General features: G+C 50.0%; 1 protein-coding gene across 33 annotated transcripts; it reads left to right on the top strand.

The window, feature by feature from the left end:
• The first annotated feature begins 83 nt into the window (after positions 1-83).
• On the top strand, positions 84-19,810 carry TCN2 (transcobalamin 2). Of its 33 annotated transcripts, XM_084992658.1 has the most exons (14): positions 143-239; positions 5,253-5,292; positions 5,989-6,111; positions 6,555-6,706; positions 7,048-7,265; positions 7,545-7,647; positions 9,665-9,857; positions 10,562-10,731; positions 11,739-11,891; positions 12,960-13,132; positions 13,269-13,455; positions 15,001-15,172; positions 16,668-16,783; positions 19,244-19,809. In XM_084992658.1, the coding sequence occupies exons 7-14, from the start codon at positions 9,724-9,726 to the stop codon at positions 19,303-19,305; spliced, it is 1,167 nt and encodes a 388-aa protein (XP_084848784.1). In that variant the 5' UTR covers positions 143-239; positions 5,253-5,292; positions 5,989-6,111; positions 6,555-6,706; positions 7,048-7,265; positions 7,545-7,647; positions 9,665-9,723; the 3' UTR covers positions 19,306-19,809. The 33 variants fall into 33 exon arrangements, 26 of the variants coding, with proteins under 26 accessions (NP_001231365.1, XP_084848784.1, XP_084848791.1 ...); XM_084992665.1 differs by lacking the exon at positions 11,739-11,891 and having other exon boundaries at positions 6,555-6,744; XM_084992652.1 differs by lacking the exon at positions 7,545-7,647 and having other exon boundaries at positions 6,555-6,744.
• Positions 19,811-23,681: the final 3,871 nt, after the last annotated feature.

A 23,681-nucleotide genomic window follows, 5' to 3' on the forward strand; every position in this document is an offset into this window, starting at 1 on the left:
ATATTTAATGTTTGATTGAAGGCGGATATTCAGGCATTTCTATAGTCATCCTGATGACGAACGCTTGCCGTTTCAGCCCCGTTGCATTTTGGGATGGAAGGCGGCGGAAGGCCTAGAGGCAGCGCAGCGCCTTCTGGGATGCATAGGGGAGTCTCTCTTCTGGGAGCAGCGGCAAGAATTGCGTTGTCATAGTAACAGTAGGCGTCGAAACTTGTCTTGCCTGAGAAGCCACCTCGGAGGTAAGTGGAGCGACTTTCGCTTCTCCTGTGGCCATTGGTTTTTCCTTTGGTTAGTTCGCTATTATCGGTGTAAATAAAGCAAAAGCAAACTTTTTCCTCTCAGAGGTAGAGAGACCCAAGAGGCCACTTAAACTTTCTGAGCCTTAGGAGAGAGTTGAAAAATGACGAAAGCACAGTTGGAACTGGTGCTATATTTTAAATGTACATTTAACATGTTTTAGTTTTTAATATGTATATACAAATTCCGTATTGTGTTCTTTAAAGGGTAATTACAAGATTTATACAAATATTCACACGAGTGTGATGTGGTCTGGGGAGTAGATGAAATTTGCAAAGTTAGATGTTTTCTTCCTTCAGGCCGCTAAACTCCATTTGGAGATTGCCTCAAAATTTTAAATTTGAAGAGTTCCCATTGTGGCGCAGCGGAAACGAATCCTAGTAGTATCCATGAGGATGCGGTTTCGATCCTTGGACTCGCTCAGTGGGTCAGGGATCCAGCGTTGCGGCATGCTGTGGTGTAGGTCGCAGACCCGGCTCGGATCCTGCATTGCTGTGGCTGTGGTGTAGGCGGGCAGATGTGGCTCGATTCTTTCCCCAGCTGGGGAACTTCCATATGCAGCACATATAGCCCTAAAATGCAAAAAATAAAAAAATTAAAATTTGAGGCCCTTGTGAATGTGACCTGACCTAAAGTCATGGTCATTAACTCACCCTTTAGAGGTAAATACAGATATCAAGCACTGACCAATACTTGTTTTGAAAAATGTGTGTTTTATTATGTACTTTCCATGATAGCTAAAATAAAAACTTAATGATTCAGAGTTCCCTCTGGCGCATTGGGAGGCTGGGATGCAGGTTTGATCCCCAGCCCGTCATGGTGGGTTGAGGCTTCCGAGTCGCTGCAGTTGCAGCATAGGTCTCAACTGCAGCTTGGATCACTGATCCCTGGCCGGGAACTCCACAAACCATAGGGTGGCCAAAAAAAAAAAAAAAAGAAAAGAAAAAAAGCCTAGTGCCTCTACAAACAACGAAAAATGAAATATAATGAAAAATGGGTAGGGGAAGGTGAGCTGGCAAAGACTTTGAAGGAACTTGACAGAGCGGTGTGAGGAAAAGCAGGGTCATGTGGTTCTCACAGCAAAAGACTAAGGTGTGTTTCAGAAAGGCTCTGAGAACAAAAGGAATGGGGCTGGCAAAGAGAAAGGAGAAAGAGACTGTCCAGGCCAGAGGCAAAAGTTTGGGGCATTTGGGAGCATGTAGGGTGTGACTGTGTAGGAGGAGAAGGATGGACCTGAGAGGACAGTAGTGGCTCGTTAATCAAAGGAACACAGGAGCAAGGCCACTGTCATGGGTGTGTGATCCTGGCAGTGGCCATGGCCCTGTGCTTGAGCCAACGCTGATTCTTAACAATATTTTAACAAGGCACCCTGCACTTGCAAATCATGTAGCTGGTCTACACAGGAAGGGCCTGTTTTGCTCACATTGATTTCGAGGGGGGGTCAGTGGAAAGACACAGATGGAGGTGTCTAGAAAAGAAATTGTACATTGGGTCTGGAGTTCAAAATAGGTACTAGATTTTACAGATGAGGAAACTGAGGTTCTGGGAAGGGAAGGGACTCATCCCAAGGTCACTCAGCTGCTAAGTAGTGGAAAATGGACTTTCACTAGGCAGCCTCGTTGCAGAGCCCAATGTTGAAATCACATGTCACTGCCTAATGAGTTGTGGACAGAGCTGGGCACCCAACACCAACAGTTAGTTTCCTTCTTTCTGTCCTGTGGAAACTGCTGTGTGACTCTAGAAACATGTGAAGCACATTTTAGCTTTATAATGGGAAGAGATTTTTAGCCATTAGAGCCATCCACTCCTGGAACGCTTTGTGAACCTCCATCACCATCATGGTAAAGAGCCCAGGCTCTGCAGGCAGACACACCTGGCTTTACTTCCAAGCTATAGGCAAGCCACTTTACCTCGCAGTACTTCTCTTCCTCCTTTGTAAAATGTGAACAAGACCGACTGCTTATAGCAGTTGGCAATTTAAATATTTTATTTTATTTTATTTGGCCTCACCCATGGCATATAGAAGTTCCTGGGCTAGGGATCAAATCCAAGCTGCAGCTGCAACCTATGCCACAGCTGTGGCAACACTAGATCCTTACCCACTGTGTCACAGTGGGAATGCCTACATTTTTAATTAAGAAAATGGATATTCCATATACATCCACACAGTTGTATTTGTTATATTCATCCTTCACATGCCACCTTCGTGCATGCAATTTTTTTCCCCTTCACTGTTGTTTTTTGAAAATTGAAGTATAGTTGATATACAATATTATGGGAGTTTTAGGTGTATAGCATAGTGATTCATAGGTGTTTTTTTTTTTTTTTTTTTTGCTGTGCTTTGGCAGTAGAAGTTTCTGGGCCAGGGGTTGAATCTGTGCCACAGCAACAACCTGAGCCACAGCAGTGATAATGCCAGATCCTTAAGTTCTAGACCACCAGGGAACTCCACGATTCATAATTGTTAAAGGTTATTTTCCATTTATAGTTCTTATAAAATATTAGCTATATTCCCTGCATTATTCAATATATTCTCATTCATGCATATAATTTTTTTCCCCTGTTGGATTCTTTGTTAGGCTGTGTCCTAGCCCAATCATCATAACACCACGAGGAATAAATCTTTTTTTTTTTTGCTTCTTAGGGCCACACCCATCGCATATGGGAGTTCCCAGGCTAGGGGACGAATCAGAGCTACAGCTGCCAGCCTATACCACAGCCACAGCAATGGGGCATCTGACCTGTGTCTGTGACCTACCTAACAACTCACAGCAATGCCAGATCCTTGATCCTGACCCACTCAGTGAGGCCAGGGATTGAACCCTCTGCCTCATGGATACTAGTTGGGTTCATTTCCGCTGTGCCACAGCAGGAACTCCCAGGAATAAATCTTTAGTCAGCTTAGTTGACCACTGCAGTGAGGGAGAGGAACTGTGAGGGTCTGACCCAGGAAAAGTCAGGATTATTACATCACATAGATGAAGTTTGGTGAGATGTAAAACCAAGCAGTATTATGCATAGGCTCAACACAACACAGGGATGCATGAGAAAGGTCAGCTTCAGGTTTGGACAGCAAATATCCTGTTTCCTTGTAAAACTACAAAGTTGAGATAGACATGGAATGTTGAGTCCAGAAATTCCATACCAGAGCTGACTTGGCTCTTCCAGGAATGTTTGTTTCTTTCCCCTGTCCTCCCTTCCTCTCTTCCTATTCTTTCTTTTCCTTTTTTTTTTCTTTTCTTTTTAGGGCCGCACCTACAGCATATTGAAGTTCCCAGGCTAGGGGTACAATTGGAGCTGTAGCTGCTGGCCTACACCACAGCCACAGCAATGCAGGATCTGAGCTGTGTCTTCAACCTACACCACAGCTCATGGCAACGCCATGATCCTTAACCTACTGAGTGAGGCCAGGGATGGAAACTGTGTCCTCATGAATACTAGTCAGGTTCATTATTGCTGAGCTTCAGTGGGAACTCCAGGAATGTTTTTTTCTTACTAACATGATTTCAAACAGCAAATTTCTGATAGTTTGTTATATTAGAGGGAAAAAAGAATCCCAGTAAAAAAAAAAAAAACAGCCACTCAAACAACATGGTTACTGGGACACTTCATAACTGTAAGATGACCTTGGGAGAAATAGTGTTTCCTGTTTACATTGCCACTGGCTTTATCTGTGCCTTTCCTGATGCATGAACAGAGGAACTTTTACCTGCTCATGCCAAGCTAACATTTACTTTCCCAGCCATAGACCCCCAAATAGAAGTCCTGAACCAAATGATTTAGCCATTTTTCTTTTACTTCCCCTAACCCATTACCTAAAACAGTACAGCTCCACCCCTGATCACTCACTCTGTTTCTAATAGCTGTGGAAAACATGTCTTCTCCCCACTGGTCACTGCAGTATCTTTGAGTCCTTAGGGATCAGAGGTGACTCTACCAAGGAAGCTGCTTCTCATCAGGGACTGCCATCCTGGGGATGGTAGGAAACAGAATCATTGCCATCCACCATAGGCAGAGGACTAGGGGGCAGGCATAGTCCTGTCCCAGACCAAGGCAGCTCCATTGCCCATAAGTTTCCAAGGCCCCCCAGGAGATCTGAACCTGAGGATCCACGGAAGAAGCTGGGCCTCAGCTGGACTCCCTCCTTTCCCAGAATGTCATCCTGATGGGCCATACTCAGCCTTCTTGCACTCGACAGTCTAATTTTATAAAGTACTTCTGTAAACAGATGCACTTCTCTGTATTTAGTTATGTCAAAAGATTGGCTTGTGATAAATCAGGCACAAAACTAGATCATCTTGAAAGAATGAACAGTGGCAATTTGTTATAAAATGATTGCAATAAAAATTTTTTTATGGCAGTATTCATTTTATTGGGATATTTGCTTGATTGCCATGGTCTGGAACTGAAACTGCAATGTCTCCAATATACATTTGCATTTTATGTATTTATTTCATTCATTTATTTAATTTTTTATATTGGAGTATAATTGGTTTATAATGTTTTTAGTTTTTCTGTGGTTCTCCCTCATTACACTGAAAACTCAGTGAGGGAAAGGATGTATCTGTTTTTAAAACATTTTGTCGGGGAGTTCCCGTCGTGGTGCAGTGGTTAACGAATCCGACTAGGAACCATGAGGTTGCGGGTTTGATACCTGCCCTTGCTCAGTGGGTTACCGATCCGGTGTTGCTGTGTGCTGTGGTGTAGGTCGCAGACTCGGCTCTGATCCCGCATTGCTGTGGCTCTGGTGTTGGCCGGCAGCTATAGCTCCTATTAGACCCCTAGCCTGGGAACCTCCACATGCCACGGGAAAGGCCCAAGAAATGGCAAAAAGACAAAAAAAAAAATTTTTTTTCTCGGGGCATAGTTGATTTACCATGTTATATTAGCATCATGTTTACAGCAAAGTGGATCAGTTATACATATACATATAGCCATTCTCCCCCGCTCCATAGGTTATTACAGAACACTGAGTAAACTTCCTTGCACTATACGGTAGGTCCTTGTTATCTATTTTGTACATAGTGGTGTATGTATGTTAATCCCATCCTCCCAATTTATCCCCCCCACCACCATGGTTTCCCCTTTGGTAATTCTAAATTTAATTTAGAAATCTTTGAGTTTGTTTTTGTTTTATAAATAAATTTTCTGTATCATTTTTATTTGATTCCACATGCAAGTGATACTGTATGATGTTCGTCTTTGTCTGGTTTACTTCACTTAATATGATAATCTCTATGTTCATGCATGTTGCTGCAAATGGCATTATTTCATTCTTTTTATGGCTGAGTTCTATATTTAGTTTTTTAAAGAACCCCCATTCTGATCTCTATAGTGGTTATACCAGTTTACAGTCCCACCAACTGTGTAGGACAGTGTAGGAGGGTTCCCTTTTCTCCACAGCCTCTCCAACATTTATTGTTTATAGACTTTTCGATGATGGCCATTCTGGCTGGTATGAGGTGATAACTCATTGTAGCTTTGATTTGCATTTCTCTAATAATTTGTGATGTTGAGCATCTTTTCATGTGCTTTTTGACCATCTGTCTGACTTCTTTGTTGTTGATTACTATTTTATATATAGTAGTGTGTGTATGTTAATCCTACCCCTCTAATTTATCCCTCCCCCTACCTTTCCCCTTTGGTAACTGTAAATTTGTTTTTTGATTTTATTCCCTACCCCCCCACCAGCATGCAGTAGCTTGATGTGGGACCTCAGTTCCCAGACCAGGGATTGAATCTGAAGTGGAAGCCCTGAATCCTAACCACTAGACCACCAGGGAACTAACTCCCCACAAGTTTGTTTTGAAGTCTGTGAGTCTGTTTCTGTTTTAGAAATTAGTTCATTTGTATCACTTTTTAGTGTAATAAAATTTTTATTTAGAAATTTTTAGAGAGGTTTTAAGGTCCTAACATCTCAAGTTGAGCTAGAAGTGAGCATTTTTTTTTTTTTTAGAAGTGAGCATTACATTAGAATAATCTTGTCCAGCCTTTTCATCGAACACGGGAGAAACTATTTCAAACTCAGAGAGGTTGAGTCACCTGGCTGATGTCACACAGTGCCTCCAGAGCTGACTCTTGGACATAAGGTTCTGCTGTGGAGCTAGGCAGTTGGGGAATCCTTTGTTCTCTGTCCTTGCAGAGATTTTTTTTTTTTAAGGTTACTTTCCTAGTCCTGATAGGTGACCCTGCCAACCATGGTTTTGTGTGTCAAATGATTAAATCTTGTTCCTTAAATTGCTCTGTTTTGTCTCCAGGAGGCTCCCAGCTTTCTGACTGGTTGAGAAAACCGGCCTGTCTGATTCGGTCCAGCTCCCCGCCTCTGGGCAGGCGGGCAGAAAATAGCTGACTTCAGCAGTCGCTCATGTGACCACTGCAGCTCCAAGTCCTGTCCCTGTCCCAGGCCAGGGTGGGCACTTTCAGGGGCTCCTTCTGGGAGGGGTACAGGTAGGGACCCCAGCCCTGCCCTTCCACCGCTGGAATTGCTGAGGGGGAATGGGACAGGCATTGTTGGACAGACTTGGGCATATCAGAAGTCAGACCTTCTCTGCTGGTCCAGGACGCTTGGGGCAGCAGGGACAGAATGTGGCTGGCCTCACTATGTCTCTCACCATCCCTGCCTGCCCTCCCCCTCCTCTTGTCCCCTTACCTCCAGGAAGCCCAGCTCTGCCCTGCCCTTCCTTCCTTTGTTCTTTGGCCTTCCTTTCCTTTCAGCTGCAGACCTTTTCCCCTTTCTCTCTGCTGACTTAGGAGTGTGCCGCAGCCGCCGGGCGTGGAGGGATTAATCAGTGACAGGAAGCTGCCTCTTTCAGAGCAGTGACTGGCTGTGGTCAGGAGAGCCTCTGCAAGGCCAGTCCTAGGAGTCTGTCCCACTCCCTGCCTGCTGCTCACCCCTGCTCCTGCCATGGGGTGCCTTGGGGCCCTTCTCCTCCTGCTGGGGGGCCTGGGAGCTCTTGCCTGGACCTGCGGTGAGTAACTGTACCTCTTTCATCCTGGGTCCTTAGGAGGGAAGACCATTTTGTCCAAGCCCCTCATTATATAGCTGGGGAAACTGAGGCTCAGGTGTTGACGGGGGACCGCTGAGCTGCCCCTCTGGGCTCTGAATTTGGACTTAGCTGGAGCTCAGTGTTTAGCACATTGTATTGAGATTAATTGCACGTCTGACTCTCCACCAAAGTCGCTTCCATTACTTCAGTCATCTGTTCTTTTATTCATTCAACACATTGATTGTGCCTTCTCTGTGCCAGGTGTGGTGTTAGGCTTTGGGGAGAGAACAAAGTGCGAGACAGGTCCCACCCCTGCCCTCCTAGAGCTTCCGTTCTAGTGAAGGGGACAGAAGTCAAGAGGCAGGTCAGTGCTGTACTTGAGGGCTGTGCTGAGTGACAAAGCCCAAGGCATGGAGGGGCCGCTGGTTCAGGGAGAGAGGGTGGGCATGGGAACTGAGACTCTAAGGAAGAAAAGGAGCGAGCAAGGGGGTGGGCACCCCAGGCAGAGAGAGGTGAGCGTATGGAGACCCTGGTGGGAGACACAGGCAGGCATTTGCTTTACATTCTACACACTGAGGCCTGTCTGCTCCCAGTGCCCTGAGGGGCCTCTTGGGACCCGTCTGGGAGTTTGAGCGCACAGGCACGCTTACACTGGCCCCTGCTGGAAGCAGAGGCAGGAAGGGAGGCATCTGCATACTGGGCCCTCTATTCTTTCCTCCTTTTACTCTGCCCACAGCATCACGCTCTGTGCCCACCAGAGGAACTCTTATGATCCTTGGAGAAACTGAGAGCAGGTTTAGTCAGGTCCAGATGGCCGATGAAGCAGTCAAGGGTCAAAGGGGCCAGGCACCCCAGCTTTCCAGGGCTTTGCAGGACTCAGTTCTCAGGACTCCAGGTCAGGGTCCTCCCCAGCACCAGGAACCACCCACCTGTGTTCTACAAGTGCAACCAGACCCCTCAGCCCTTGGTTCTTGGTCCCTGTCCAGACAGTCTCAGGGGAGGCCTACGACCCTCAGCGGGTGTGAACCTTTCAACAGTTGGTCTATAAGCCCAACCCCACAAGAGTCCTAGATCAGGTTTGGGGGTGCAACCTGCTGCTGCTGGGCCATTTAGTCAACCCCAGTTTCATTCACTCCCTGGTAAAATGGGCTAAGAGTGCTGTCCTGCCCTCCTTCTGCTTTACTGACTTCAAGCCCTGAGTGGCTGTAAAATTCACAAGGATGTTGCACTAGTGCTGGTGGCAGGGTGGGCTCATGTGCACTTTCCATTGCCAAAGCCAGGCCTCAGCCGGTGGCACCGGGTGGCCCAGAGAGCAGGAGGTGCTGAGGAGAAGGAGCTCACACAGGGCCACTTTTATTGCTCTGGGTGAATCTGCCTGGCTCCTTCCTGCTCAGGAGTCTGAATTGTGTTTGTCTGCCTCTCTTTACAGCGCCAGCTCCTCTTATGAACTTTAATCGCAGGGCTGACTCACTTGCTGGAGGTCAGAGCCCAGGCAGGGGCTCCTTCATCAGTTTGAAGAAAAGGGAGAGTAAAAGAGAATGGTGGAGGGACAGATAAGCAGAGAGACAGGCTGGGAGATGGAGAGAATGAGATAGATTCATGGAGAGAGAGGGAAATTGTTATAGAAATGGAGGCAGACACACAGAAAGGCACTGAGAAGAGAAAGGAAAAGAGAAGCAACCCTCGCTCCAAGTTCCTTTGCTCTGTCCCCTGGGAGGGGCGGCTTGTCCAGCTTCCTGGGATGCGGCCCAGTGGTGGCAGCTGAGGCCCTGCAGTAATAGGGAGGATTAAATGAGGAAAAGTCTGAATTGCCTCCAAGGCCACTCACTCAGCTCAGGTTCCCTCCCTGAGGGTGGAAAGCTCCAGTCACACAGATAAATGGTTGCAAGCAATGATGGCTTTTGTAACAATTCACCTCACAGTCTCAGGTCCTTTTTGCCTAAACTGAGGTGGTCCACCAGGCAGTCCTGGTGGCCAGTGGGCGGGCTGGCATGTTTTAAAATTGGATCTGTCACCTGTTCTCGGTGGGAATTTTTGTAAATGGGTGGAACACGCACACAACTTTGAGTTTCTGCCTCCTCCTTTATGCAAAGCAATGAGGACAGTCGCTGCATCACAGGGCTGGGGCGAGGACCAAGGCAAGCGGGACAGAGTGGTTACCTGGCACCAGCTTCCTCTGCCCTGGGCCTGCCACCCCTCCTGGCCCACTTCAGGACTCTGGCTTTCCCCCTGTACCCACTACCTCTCATTACAGCCAGACTCCCCCATATGAACAGGGTGTGTGCCTGATGGCAGTAGGGTGGAGATGTTTATTCCCTGGGAAAGAGCCTGGTAAGGGGGCCTGGACCTGCGACCTCACTTGGTCTGTTCTCTTTCCTTAGAAATAGCAAAGGTGGACAGCGACCTGGTGGAGAGACTGGGCCAGCGCCTCTTGCCCTGGATGGACCGGCTCTCCCCGGAGCAGCTGAACCCCAGTATCTACGTGGGCCTGCGCCTCTCTGGCCTGCAGGCCGGGCCCAAGGAGGCCCACTACCTGCACAGCCTCAAGCTCAGCTACCAGCAGAGCCTCCTGAGGTCTGGCTGCTCTCTTCTTCTTTCCCCATGTTGTGCTCCACATTCTAAGAGACTGGAGACCTGTGCTCCAGTTTGGGTCCGTCACTATTTTGTTGGGAGACCTTAGGGCAAGTTTCATCTCCTCTGGTCCTTTCTCCATCTGTAGGATGGGGTTAGTGTGACTAGATTGGAGATGCCAATCCAGGACCTTTGTGCAGCTACTGTACCCACCTGTACCTGAGGCAGACATCACTAATTCATGACCGCACTCTTTCATACTGAGCCCAGCAGCAGCACCTGACTATCTGTGTTCCCTTTCCAGGGGGCAGTAAGGCAGTGCCTGGTCTGAGGTCCAGTGTGGGAGTTTGAATGAGAGGTGAAGGGTCAGGACCACCATGGAGCATCTCCTGTTTGGACTCCCTCTTGAGAGGTGGATGCAAGGCAGGGAAAGGAAAGAAAGGGGAGAATATGGGTGAATTTGACCAAAATGGTGGGGCACATACATGTCCTTTGGATGCAAGAGTCCTCAGAGTTTGTCCTTGAGTTTAACTTTTCAGCTTTATGGAATATGCCTGGCATACAACTTACCTAGCTGAGTACATCTGCTTTGAGCAAGTCTTATAAACCTCTCCAGCTGCTAGGACTTTTTCCACTTTGTAATGTTGGTGGAGGATTATCAGGGTGGTACTTTCTCATGGAAGTGTTGTTAACTGGCTTTATCCTAGGTCTGTCTCCAGCAATGACAAGAGTGATTCGGAGGCCAAGCCCTCTATGGGCCAGCTGGCCCTCTATCTGCTCGCTCTCCGGGCCAATTGTGAGTTTGTTGGAAGCCGCAAGGGGGACAGGCTGGTCTCACAGCTGAAGAGGTTCCTGGAGACTGAGAAGAGGGCTATTGGTGAGGAGAAGGCACCGTCTGCCAGGGGAGGGCTCATCAGACAGCATTGTCCAGTGAAGCAGCTACATCACAACTTCAGGTTTTCTCCCCAGGTCTCCTTCCACCCTCCATTCTACCTGTCTCTATGTCCCCCTAGAGGCTTGGGCCTGAGTCGGTAGCCATCCTTGATCAAGCCTTTCTTGTATCCCACATGCACTCCATTGGCGAGTCCTGCTGCTCATCCACCAAGATTGACCTGATTATCCACCTTTGGGACAAGTGCACACCCTCCTTACCTCTCGCTCCTCAGCCTCTCCACTAATTTACCTGCCTTCTGACGCAATCTAGCACACACAGAGTGAGCATTTTAAGTATAAATCTGATCTTGTTAGTGCTACTTAAACCCTCCAGGAGCTGCTCTCTGTTGTGTTCACAGCCCTCAGGCCCAGCCTGTCTGCCCTTTTCTCCTCTCCAGACTCTGCCCATCCACCCTTCAGTCCCCCCACTGGCTTGCCCCTGTGGTTCTGGCCACATCGGTCTTGTCTCAGTTCACAAACTAAGGCCTTGACCTATGTTCCCGCCATCTGGAAGGTTTCCTTCCCTTTCTTCACCTTTAGCAGCTCTCCCTCGCCTTCTTTCCTTAGCATCACTGCCTCAGAGAAACCTGCTTGATTCCCTAGCTACTCAAAGACCTCTGTTATTTGGCCCCTTGGGCCTCTGTCCACAGTTCCATTATAATCATGGTCTTGTGAGCTTGGGTTGTGTTGTTTTTGGAGGCTCTGGCTGCACTGTGCCTGTCCTGCCATCACTGTCCATACCTCCGAGCACAGCACCTGATACTTAGTGGGGCCTCAATAAGTATGGCTCAAGGGAATGAAGGAAAGAAGGATCCCATGACCCAAGGGAGGGTGTCAGGAAGTGCAGGCAGTGGGGTCCCAAGCTGTCAGGGCTGGTTGTTGGGAGGGGACAGAGAGGTCCCCTCTCAGGCCCAGTGTGATGCCCCCTCCCTGTGGTTTTCTCCCTCCCAGGGCACAATCACAAGGGCCACCCCCACACCAGCTACTACCAGTATGGCCTGAGCATCCTGGCCCTGTGTCTCCACCGGAAGCGGGTCCATGACAGTGTGGTGGGCAAGCTCCTGTACGCCATAGAACATGAACAGCATCCTGACCTCTCTGTGGGTGAGTGGGACAGGCCCTGAGGGCCAGGCTGGCGCTCCTCCAGCTGCCACCCCACACTCGCCTTTCCTTGAGACCCCTCCTATCAAGTCATTAGGAGTGTAGTGGCGAGGGCTTATGTGGTGCAGTGGCTGTGAGCCAGCGTTGGAGCTGGGCTGGGATCCTGAACCCACCCTCCATTGCACACTTACTGCAGGTCACCATGGACAAATCATCTGGCCTCTGTGGTTCAGCCTCCCTGGTAGAATAACCCCTCATAATATCTCAGTAAAAGATGCCTTATAAGTAAAGGGCATAGCCTGGTGCCTGGCATGGAGAAAGTTCGGGATACGCAGCTGTGATGTTCTCATCAGATGAGCTGGGAAGGCTGAGACCTGGGTTCTTGATCTGCTTCCTCACCGAGTGACCCTCTCACCGAGTGACCTCTTGTCTTCAGTGCCCTTTTTTTTAATCCTCCTGATTTCAAGGTCTCTAGGCCTGGCTATGTTCTGTGAGTTTGTGTGCCTTACATAGGGTGCAGTAGGATGGCATAGGTTGAGGGGAGAGTAGGTGCCCAGAGAGAAGGCAGCAGGCCCTCTGCCAGTAGGAAGCTTGTTCTGCCTCAGAGGCTCATAGAAAACCCACAGCAGACACATTAAATCACCTCGGAATGGGGAGCTTAACCCCACCCTCCCAGGGCCCCAGCAGCTTCCTGGGCCTATTAAACCAGACCACCTGGGGGTGGACCCAGACATCTGCCCCTTTCAAACTCGCCCTATGATTCCGAAGCACAGGCAGGTTTGGAAACGAATGGTGTAGGCCAAAGTCCTCTTGCCCCCCACCCCAATCCCCCACCCAGTGTCTCTTCCCAATGTCTAACCCCCAAGCAGCAGATAGGGATACAGTGACTAACCATCCCAGTTTGCCATCCCAGAAACTGGGCAAACTGGGTTGAGTTGGTCCCCCTAGCTGATGGAAACTTTCTAGAATGCTGCTCTGACCATCTTGCCCTCCTTCTTCCAGCCCTCCCGTGGCTGCCCATTGCCCCAGGGTCCTGCCTGGGCTGACCCCACTTGGCCCTGTCCCCTGCAGACACAACAGCCATGGCAGGCTTGGCCTTCTCCTGTCTGGAGGTATCCAACCTCAACCTCAATCAGAGAGACCGGATTGCCCTGGCCATCCAGAGAGTGCAAGAGAGGATCCTTAGGGCCCAGACCCCAGAGGGCCACTTTGGGAATGTCTACAGCACCCCTCTGGCTCTTCAGGTGGGAAAGAGCCTCGGACTGTGTGCCCTCCACCCCCACCCGGGGCTGGTGGGAGGAGACTGGTCAGGGGCTGGAAGGCCTGGCTCCTCCTGGCTGGCTTCCCACCTCCTCCCTCTTTTCTCCATTCTGTCTCCAGTTCCTGATGACCTCCCTCAAGCCCATGGAGGAGCAGGGCACAGCATGCCTCAAGGCAAAGGCTGCTCTGTTGGACAGCCTACAGCACAAGGCCTTCCAGAATCCTCTCGTGATTTCTCAGCTTCTGCCTGTCCTGAACCAGAAGAGTTACGTGGCTCTCATCTCGCCAAACTGCCAGGCACCAAAAGGTAGCCAAGCCTTTCCTAGAAGTCCCCTCCTTTCAGTCTGTGTTGAAGTCTGCCCATCCCAGTGAGGGGAGGTTGCTTGATCTTGATTTGCTGAGTCAAAAGGGGTCTGCAGGAGTTCCCATCGTGGCTCAGTGGTTAACGGAACTGACTAGGAACCATGAGGTTGTGGGTTCGATCCCTGGCCTTGCTCAGTGGGTTAAGGATCCTGCGTTGCCATGAGCTGTGGTGTAGGTTGCAGACACAGCTCGGATTCCGCGTTGCTGTGGCTTTGGCGTAGGCTGGCAACCACAGCTCCGATTCGACCCCTAGCCTGGGAACCTCCATATGCCATGGGGAGTGGCCCCAGAAAAGGCAAAAAGACCAAAAAAAAAGGGGGGGGGGAGTCTGCAGGTGTGTGTGGGCCTCACTGGCAGCTAAGATGCAGTCACAGATTCTAGAAGCTCACAGTGTCAGAAGGAAGACACCAAATGATGAGCTCTGGGCAGGCCATGCATCTCCAGCCCCTTGTGTGATTCCCAGAACAGAGGTATTTGCTTCCTGAACTAGTGGGGAGAGACACACTTAGAGCTCTGACATATAATGAGTCCCAGTTAGCTGCTTGGATCAGGGCTTCATCTGGGAGAGGGACTGGAGTTGGTGCATGAGATTTGCCAGGGGAAAGAGAGAAAGAAGGGCAGAGCAGAGGGGGCAGCAAGGACAAGACTGCAATTTGGGGAAAGGGTCTTACTAAAGACTGGATCAGGGAGAATGAAAAGGAGGGGAGGGCATTCCCATTGTGGCTCAATGGGTTAAGTTCCTGACATAGTTCTTTGTGAGGATGCGGGTTCAATTCCTGGTCTCGCTCAGTGGGTTAAGGATCTGATGTTGCTGCAAGTTGCGGCATAGGCCTGCAGCTGCAGTTCTGATTTGACCACTAGCTTGGGAACTTTCATATGCTGCAGGTGCGGCCTCAAAAAGGAAAAAAAGGAAGTTCCCTTTGTGGCTCAGTGGTGATGAACTGGACTAGTATCCATGAGGATGTGGGTTCGATCCCTGGCCCCACTCAGTGGGTTAAAGATCCATCATTGTGGTGTAGAAGCTGTGGTATAGGTTTCAGATGCTGCTTGGCCCTGGCTTTGCTGGGGCTATGGTGTAGGCCGGCAGCTGCAGCTCTGATTTGACCCCTAGCTTGGGAACTTCTGTATGCCGTGGGAGTGGCCCTAAAAAGAAAGGAAAAAGAAAAGGAGGGGAGACTTGGAGGTAATGGGGTAACATGAACAAATATATGTTCTAGAAAGAGCCCCCTGGGTGCTGTGTGGCAGGTCAGTGGGATGGTGGAGACTGGAAGCCAGTAAGGGGCTTGACTTTGGGAGGCAGGGGATGTGGGAGCTGAGGGATGGAGAGGCAGCCAGGTTTTGGCTGCCAGGTGGTGGTGGCCTTGACCGAGGTGGGCCCCAGGGGAAGGAGGAGGTTCCAGTGGGCTGCAGTGCCTTCCAGGGAAGAAAGGAGGAACAGTGCCTGGTCCCCTGCCCTCAGACCAGCTGCCCCTTCTCCTCTCCCTGGCAGTCATATTGGAAACAGTTAAGGAGACTCCTTCACAGACACAAGTCCCAGAGGTCATCCATGTCACACTGAAGGTCCCCAGCATCTTTCCTCCATACAAACACTCCATCTCTGTCCTTGACGGCTCCTCCTTGGAAGATGTCCTGAAGAAGGCCCAGGAGCACGGAAGATTCAGGTGAGACCCCCACCTCCCAGCCCTCAGCGGAAATGGGACAGCGGAAATGGGATGGAGGGAGGGTTCCTTCAGGAGAAACCCAGGCTCTGCTTCTAGCTTCTCTACCCCTGACTTGCACCTCTCTTGGTGGTGGTGGAAGCAGGTATCATCATTAGGAGAGCAGGCAGACCTTCTGCATTGGAATCCCAGCTCTGCTGCTCTCCATCTGGGGACCAGACCAGTTACTGATCTGTCTCTCAGTGAGGACAGCAGTTATGCTCCCCGCCCCTTCCCCCAGGGGCTGATGCAGGAGTCTGGAAATTAATGCACAAAAAAGACTAAGTACCTGATTTTTGTGTGCAAGGTCTCATACTTAAGTCAGCTCTCAATACAGGTTAGAATCAGAGAGATAAGAATTTTTATTATCAAATGATCCTGGTCTAATCCCTGTGCTGAATTAATTACCCGGGCAAGCCCTATGCAGAATGTGGAGGGACAGTGGCCTTAAACTTGCTTTAGTGTGAGGATGAGCTTTTCCGGAGCACTGATCTGTGTCCAGCCATATCTGTGCCTAAATAAGATAGGACTGTTTACCAGTGGGGAGTCTGGCCCAGTGAACAAGAGCTTTCCCCTGGGTCATCCAGATCCCAGACTTCTTTTCCAGAAAGAAGGTCCAGGAGCACAGGCCTTAAGAGGGACATTTCTGTCCCCAGCTGGAGTTCCCAAAGGACAGCATCCTGCTGTTAGGGAGGGCCCACTGCTGGCACCTTGGGGTCATCTGGGGCAGGGAATTTCAGGCCATAGATATGCAAAGACTCCTTTAAAGGGCAAAAATCCTCCCAGACCCCAGATCAAGTTATTTTTGTCACAATATAACTTAAATGTGTACTAATATGTTTACTATTATTTAAAACCTTTCTCTTTCTGACTCTAGACAGCTGTGAATCCTAAATAGCTCTGCAAATTAAATACAAAGAAAACTGTGAAACCAGTAACATTCATATAAGGACTGTGCTGAGGAGCAGGTGTACTCCTTGACCTGTGCGGGTGAGCCCGGCACTCTCAGCACTCCCTGGATTTGAGCTCCCATCAGGCTGAGTTTGTATGGGCAGCTGTGGCTTGTAGACTCTTTCCTGGCCCCACACTCCACTTGCTACCAAGCTGACCTCATTCCTCTTCCCAGTAGTCTGCAGGGCATGTGGAAACTTCTGGAACCAGAGCCACCACTAGGTGTCTCTGCAGAGCTCCGCCTCGCTGCTCCTGCTTCTCCCTCATGATGGTCTCACCCTCACTTGTTGGGCTTTGGCAGCTTCTGGTTCTCATCTCCAGAGAGGGGATGACATCCCCTGAGTGGGCTGGAGAGGATATGTGAAGGCGAGGTTGCCCAGGAAGGGTTTGGCCAGCACTGCTGTGAGGGTGAGGGCAGTACTTTTCTTGTGCAGGTGGTTCTACTTCTGCCCTTGGGTAGAGGGGAGCAAAAGTCACCTTTCTTCTTCCTCCCCTGTCCCTTTGGTAGGTATGGAACACAGGCCTCCTTGTCAGGCCCCTACCTGACCTCTGTGATGGGGAAAAAAGCTGAGGGACCTGAGTACTGGCAGCTCCTCCGAGCCCCCAACATCCCCCTGCTGCAAGGTGAGTCTGATGGTCAGCCCCCTGGAGACATGTTCTCCAGCCCAGTCCTGTCCCAGGACTGAGGCTTCATCAACACACCCCAGCTTTCCTTTGAACCTTCCTGGGCCTCAGCCTCCTATAATCATTGATGCTCAAGATTGCATATAATATATTCAGCTATTCAACTGTATTTGTAAGTTTTTGTTCTTGTTTTTGTTTTTTGGCTGCGGTGTGCAGCAGCTTGATGTGGGAATCTCAGTTCCCAAACCAGGGATTGAACCTGAAAAGCAGTGGTGAAAGCGCCAAGTCCTAATCACTAGACCACCAGGGAACTCCCCAGAATTTTATGTTACTGTGGCGACTCAGGGAAATCAGATAGGCAAAAAAGAAAATTAAAATTGCCCATAATTCACTACTGAGAAATAACTTTTGGTGTATTTCCTTCCATATAATTTTTAAAATGTAAAACCTGTTTTTTAATAAAAATGAAGCCGTGCTCTTTAGCTGTGCTGATAGAAATAAAATGAGTTACATGTGTAATTCTAAATTTTAGAGTTGGTGAAACTAACAGTAATAATATATAATGGTATATACATATATATGTATGTATATATCTTATTTAACGCAGTTCACCAAAAAAAATATCATTCCAAGTTGTAATCAATGCAGAATTATTAATGACATATTTTTGCATGTTTTTTTTGCCATTTCTTGGGCTGCTTCCGCGGCATATGGAGGTTCTCAGGCCAGGGGTCCAATCGGAGCTGTAGCCACCAACCTACACCAGAGCCACAGCAATGCAGGATCCGAGCCGCGTCTGCAACCTACACCACAGCTCACGGCAACGCTGGGTCCTTAACCCACTGAGCAAGGCCAGGGATCGAACCTGCAACCTCATGGTTCTTAGTCGGATTCGTTAACCACTGAGCCATGACAGGAACTCCCATGGTTTGTTTTTTGGGGGGGTACTTTTTAAGTGCTCCATAGCCATGTATGGTTATTGGCTGGCATATCAGATGGTACAGCTGTTGTTTGGCAATTTATTTTTTTCATTCTTAACATATTGCAGATGTCTTTCTATGTCAGTGTAGGTAGGTCTTCCTCTTTCTTTGTAATAACTACATAGAATATATCATCCACTAGGGTGTTTTGGGCTGCAAGTAACAGAAATGTAATACAAACTAGCTTCACAATGTGACATCCATTGGCTCATCCATTGGCTCACATGACCAGATTCCATCAGGAGCAAGGATTCCAGCCCCAGCCTCACTTGCCTCTCTTTGCTGGATTCTTCCTCCTGAGAGGCCCTTCTGTGTCTTCCCAGGGCTGCTCCCTTTTATGACTGAGGAAATTTGTCTCTGAATCCCCCAGCAAATGTCTCTTAGCTTCTGAAAGGCAGAATCCTATTGCAAGGAGATGGCCCAAGTTCCGCGCCTATCATTGATAGAGCAAAGGGACCATGGCAGGGCTGGCTTAGGCCAGTCAGGGCCCAGCCCCGGCGTGGAGTCGGGTGGGTGGATCGCAGCTTAGCAACTTCTGCTGGAACTTTAGGGTGTCTCCATTTCTAACTCATACCCTAAGCTGTCATAAGCATTCCCAAGCATCAGCCCAGTCACCATACAGACACTTAAGGGTCATCTGTCCCTGCTCCTGCTACCTGGAACTTCTGTTGGGTACTTGCCATGCGCCAGACATTGAGCCAAGTGCTTTACAGAAGATTGGACTTTCTAAGGTAGCTCAAAAAAAAAAAAAAAAGCACTTTCTTTCCCTGCCTGGCTTCTGAACAAATTGAGAAATAAAACCAAGCAGTGACAGAGGGAGAGTCTAGATCTGGCCTCTATTGCTGATGAAGCCTGGACAGTGGACGCAGCTGAGGGGAGAGGCTGATGGACTCAGCCAGGAGGCAGATGTGGGCAGTTGTGTCTCTGCTGCCCATCCCTTCAGCCCCTGAGTCCAGGAGGAAGCCCTCTCCTGTGGAGAAAAGAAGGGCCCTGTTGTTGACATCATTATCATCCTCATTTCAGAAGGATGGTTAAATAACCTGCCCAAAGTCACATCCCTAGTGTGCACAGCTGGGTCTTGAGCCCAGGAGTCGTGCTGGAGCCTGGGTTGTCCCTAGTAAGTGAAGGGTGACTTCACTCATGGTCTTGGTTCTCCCCAGACCACACTGAGCAGGTTCCTCTTCCTAATGGTCCTTTGGGGGTGACTGTATAGACAGCGACCCCACCTGTCAGTTGTCACAGTCCCATACCCTCCCACACGTTCTGGGGGCTCCCCCACTGCAAAATGAGCTGAGTCTCAGTGACCCTGAGGTCACAACTGAGTTCAGTCTCTAGACTGGCTCTGAACAGCCCCCAGTTTCCTACCACCAAGTCCTGAGCAGATCTTACAGACCCTGGCCTCAGAGAAGGGTTCCAAAAGGGAGGTTGGGGGGTGGGACACTCCACCCTGTTAATCTCCCTGCTCAACCTGTTTCTGCAGGTATTGCTGATTACAGACCCAGAGATGGAGAAACCATCGAGCTGAGGCTGGTTCGCTGGTAGCCCCTTGGGCTCACCCACCCTAACTGCCTCCCACACTTCCTGGGCTTCTCTCTCCAGACATCCCTGTAACAGCCACATGCTGACGCTGCTGCCTCCTCCTGTGCACTTGTCCCTGGATCACCCGAGTTACCACCCCTGTGGGGGTCCTAAGCCACTGCTCACCCTGGAGCAGGGAGCCCAGCACCTTCTCCAGGAGGTCTGACTGCCTGGGCTTGGCCGTACCTGGCCCTACAGGTATCCCGTGAAGGCTGAACGTGGGCTAGAGGGGGTCATGAATATCTCTGTTGACTCCTTGGCTCAAGAAGGCCGCCAGATGTTGGTGTTGTGAGTACCGCTGGCTCCAGGATTGGAGTCTTGCAAGGAGAGCTCCATGGCCTGACCCCAGCTCTTCACTCAGGCAGGGCTGTGGCCCCAGAGCCGGCCGTGAGGTAGCAGCTGGCAAGAACTCTGCAGGCCCGCTCTCACTGCACCTCCAAAATAATTAAAGAATTGATTGTGCACGTGCCCCAGTGTCCTGAGGCCTCATGCTTGGGGCCAGTGCAGGGGCTGGGACAGGGAAGGGGGAGACACCCCCTGGGGAGCGGCAGAGGAAGAGGATGTGTGAGCATTCTGCTGAGTGCTGGGGGACTGGTGCTGGCCATTATGATGCGATTACTGTTTGGGGAGTGTGTACCTGATAGACACTTTCTTGCACAACTCTGAGGTTGTTGATATTTCTGTTTTCCTCTCTGCTTTGCAGATGAGGAAACGGTGCTCAGAGAGGGGGAGTGACTCCCTCTCAGTGTCAGTCAGGGGGTGTGGCTTAGGAGACAGATCTGGCCTGGGGAGGCCCCCTGACTGAAACACTGAAAATCAGGGGCCTCAATGATTGTGTCATCTAAAAAGCACCACGCAAGAGTTCCTGGGGGCAAAATGAGGGCTGTAGCCTGGGAGACAGCATTTCAAAGAGCTCTGAGAAATTGCTCTGAAAAGGTAGGGGAGAAATCAGTGTTATTTATGATTTTAGTGAATGGGTTACATGCAGTCAGGTACACATATTGGCAGAAGGTCACAGCTAGTCTCCTGAAGGTTACTGCTCATCTTGTGAAAGTTACTTACTCCTAGTCACAAGGAGTAGATGACACCGTAATGATTTCACTGCTTTTCTAGATATGAGAAGATACAAGAATTGGGCTCATAAAATCTCCTGAAAATATCTCTCGAAAGCCTGTTCTGCCGGTTTACCCAGAGCACAGAGGGCCTCATTCCTGATCACCTTGAACACCTTTCAGGGTGTGTTAAAGGTCAGCAACTGTGTTGGCTAGTGACCTAATCCTTGTAGTGCCAGTTTTTAGTTGGCGATTGTTAGGATCTCATGACAGAGTCTAAATTCAACCAGAGGCCCGGGACCCTAGAGCTTTTCCCCAGAGCAGTCAGGGCACCACCCCAGGCCTCAGCAGCCAGTGGGGTGGGGAGCCTTCCTTGCAGCAGGAGGGCCTAGGCTCTGGGTGGCCCTCTGGGAAGTGGGGTTCAGGCCAGGGAGGCACCCCTGGCAAGGTTAGGAAGGGGCCTGCCTTCAGAGGCCCCTTTAGACAGCACATTGGGCTTTCCAGTAACTCCAAATTGTCAATGCTGCAGATTAAACATGTGCTTCTTCCAGGAGAGTCAGTCTCCAAGGTTTAGGGTCTGGGCAGGTAGGAAAAATAGGTGATTTAAAAGATGTTTTGATATTGAAATAAAGATCAAAGTATCTGAAAGCCAAATGAAAAAGGTGACACTGTCTAGGCCCAGGCCTCTAGAGTGCTTATTCACTGTCCTTCCTTAATCTCAGCCCAGGGCACTTTACTGGGGGAATCAGGACCTGCCCTCCTTTGAAGCGTGGGGGCTTAGAGAGGTCTATGGCTTACCTCAGGTCACTCAGTCCACCAATTCAAGGGCAGCCAAAGGCAGTGAGGAGATGGAAGTTGGGGCTCAGGCCTTCTCCTGAGTATGGCCCTAGCAGTGACTATGTCACCTTCCAGTTCAGTTCCCCAGGCCCGCTATTTTCTCAGCCTGAGTCCTGAAGCCTGGGGATGGGTCTGACTGGCATAGGCCATCTCCTGACACTGGGTCAGATGTCCAGTCTGGCTCAGTCAGCAGGAACCAAGAAGGGGTATGGATGAGAGGACAGCTGCATCCTCAGTAAGAGTCTGATAAGCAAAGGCCCTCCCTGGGGTTGGGGACCAGGTTTGTTTCTGACCTGCATTTAGATCCGTGTGACTCCATCCAAACTGCGTTCCCCCTCACAGCCTAACTCACAGCTTGGTGGGGGTGGTTGGTTTACAGATGGGGAGACTGAGGCCCCCGCAGTCAAGTGATTTGTCTAGGAACATGCAATGGGGGTGGTTGGTTTACAGATGGGGAGACTGAGGCCCCCGCAGTCAAGTGATTTGTCTAGGAACATGCAATGACAAGAGAGCCCCATCCTACAGCCTCTGTAGCCCACTTGCTGGAAATGGGTTCTTCCTCTCTCCCAGTGCCTCCTGAAGGTGGAGACCCTTCCCAAATCACCTGCTTCCTGTGGGGGGGGGGTGAAGTGGGGGCGGAGACAGTCAGATCTGAGGGATTTGGGAGCCTGTGGCAGGGCCAGGCTACTGGGAGCTGCTCTGGGCTTTTAGGTGGACCCCAGGGGATGTGAAGGAGCCCCTGCTTCCCTCCATGAAGCTGGGCACCTGCCTCCGTCCCCAGTCTCCCACAATAGCCTGTGGAGAGCTTTACTGCCTGAAGGTCAAGGCAGGTTAAAAACTGGAGCTCTCCAGCCAGACAGACTAAGTCTGAATCCCCCACTGTGCTTTGTGGCAGTCTTGGAGGAGGTATAGACACTGCCTACCACTCCCCACTAACTCAGCTCTGAGAAGATCAGGGGGTTATTTATTATGTTTTTTTATTTTTATTTTTATTTTATTTTTTTGTCTTTTTGCCTTTTCTAGGGCTGCACCCATGGCATATGGAAGTTCCCAGGCTAGGGGTCTAATCAGAGCTGTAACCACCAGCCTACACCAGAGCCACAGCAACACGGGATCCGAGCCTCATCTGCAACCTACACCACAGCTCACAGCAAGGCTGGATCCTTAACCCACTGAGCAAGGCCAGGGATTGAACCTGCAACCTCATGGTTCCTAGTCGGATTCGTTAATCACTGAGCCACGATGGGAACTCCAAGTTTTATTTTTTTAATTAAAGCTTACTGGAAACTGACAAAATCTTAAAAAGAATATAACCCTTAGGGGCCCTAGTTCCTCCTCTTCAGGAAATGTGGGGCGAGGTGGGCTGCCCCTTGACTGGCTCAGTTTCCCTCCCACAACCCCTCCTGGAGAAACGCTGTTTAAATAAACACCTATATATTTTGGTCCTTCGCTTGGAAATCTCCTGCCCTACAATTCGTAGTATTCAGCAGTGATTTGAAGGCTCCTATAGGTATTAGAATCATCAGAGGCAAATGAAGAAAAAAAAAAAAAGCACACTCCTGGGCCCACCAGATGGCATGTGATTCAGCAGGTCTGAATCAGCAGTGAGGCTGGGGATTTTAATTCCAGCCCAAGGATCATGATGGGGATTAGGGAACACTTGCAGTAATTCTCTGTTCTGGCCACCAGAGGGTGCCAGGGACCGTGTTAAGGGTCTCCCTTTGAGGTCTTGTTCCTCTAGACAGGTTGCCTTCATCAAGGACTTGCTGGTCAAACAGGCTAGGGGTGAACAGTATCCCAGCTGGCAGGAGCTCCCACAGAAGGAAACCGGGCATCAGAAAAGAGGCTCACAGCGGGCACTGGGCACTTGTGATTCTTGCATATCTGACTCTAGAGCTAAGAGAGGCCAGGGCTCAGCCTGGAATTCCTATCAGCCTGTCCTGTTTTGGGGTGTGCTGTTTACCCAAACCTCAGCTCTGAGACTAACCGTCCATTCTGATGGAAAAGCCAAGACTCAGGCAGGGGCAAAGGCTTAATGGCAGCTGCTCTGGCTCCCAGCCCACCTGGGGCTCATGTCCTGCCAGGAATGGGGACAGAGAATGGACACTAGGAAGTCCAGCTGTGAACCAGCCTCCAGTGCCCAGGAGATGGGACAGGGCCTGCTGGCCAGGGATAGATGCTGGCTGGCGGGGCCCTGCTTCCGCAGCTGTGGGTGGCCTTGGTGAGTCAGCTTTCCTCTGCCTGCCTAGAGGGGGCCCGCCCTGGGCTGGGAGAGGGAGGTGTTCGGATTAGGGAGGGGCATTAAGGTGCCCCGGTGGTCCAGCTCTTCTGGATGCTGAGGTCCCACGGGATATAACTGTGGCCCCGAGGCCCATCTTCGAAGGAGGTCTCCCGGGGTGGGTGTCCTTGAAGATGGAATCTCTGGAGAGGCTAGGGCTCTTTATCAGGCTC

This window comes from Sus scrofa, chromosome 14, assembly GCF_054392235.1.
Source record: "Sus scrofa isolate SSC_HxYL_T2T_F1_AM1 chromosome 14, Sscrofa_HxYL_maternal_Yorkshire_Landrace_v2.0, whole genome shotgun sequence".
Lineage (NCBI taxonomy): Eukaryota > Metazoa > Chordata > Mammalia > Artiodactyla > Suidae > Sus > Sus scrofa.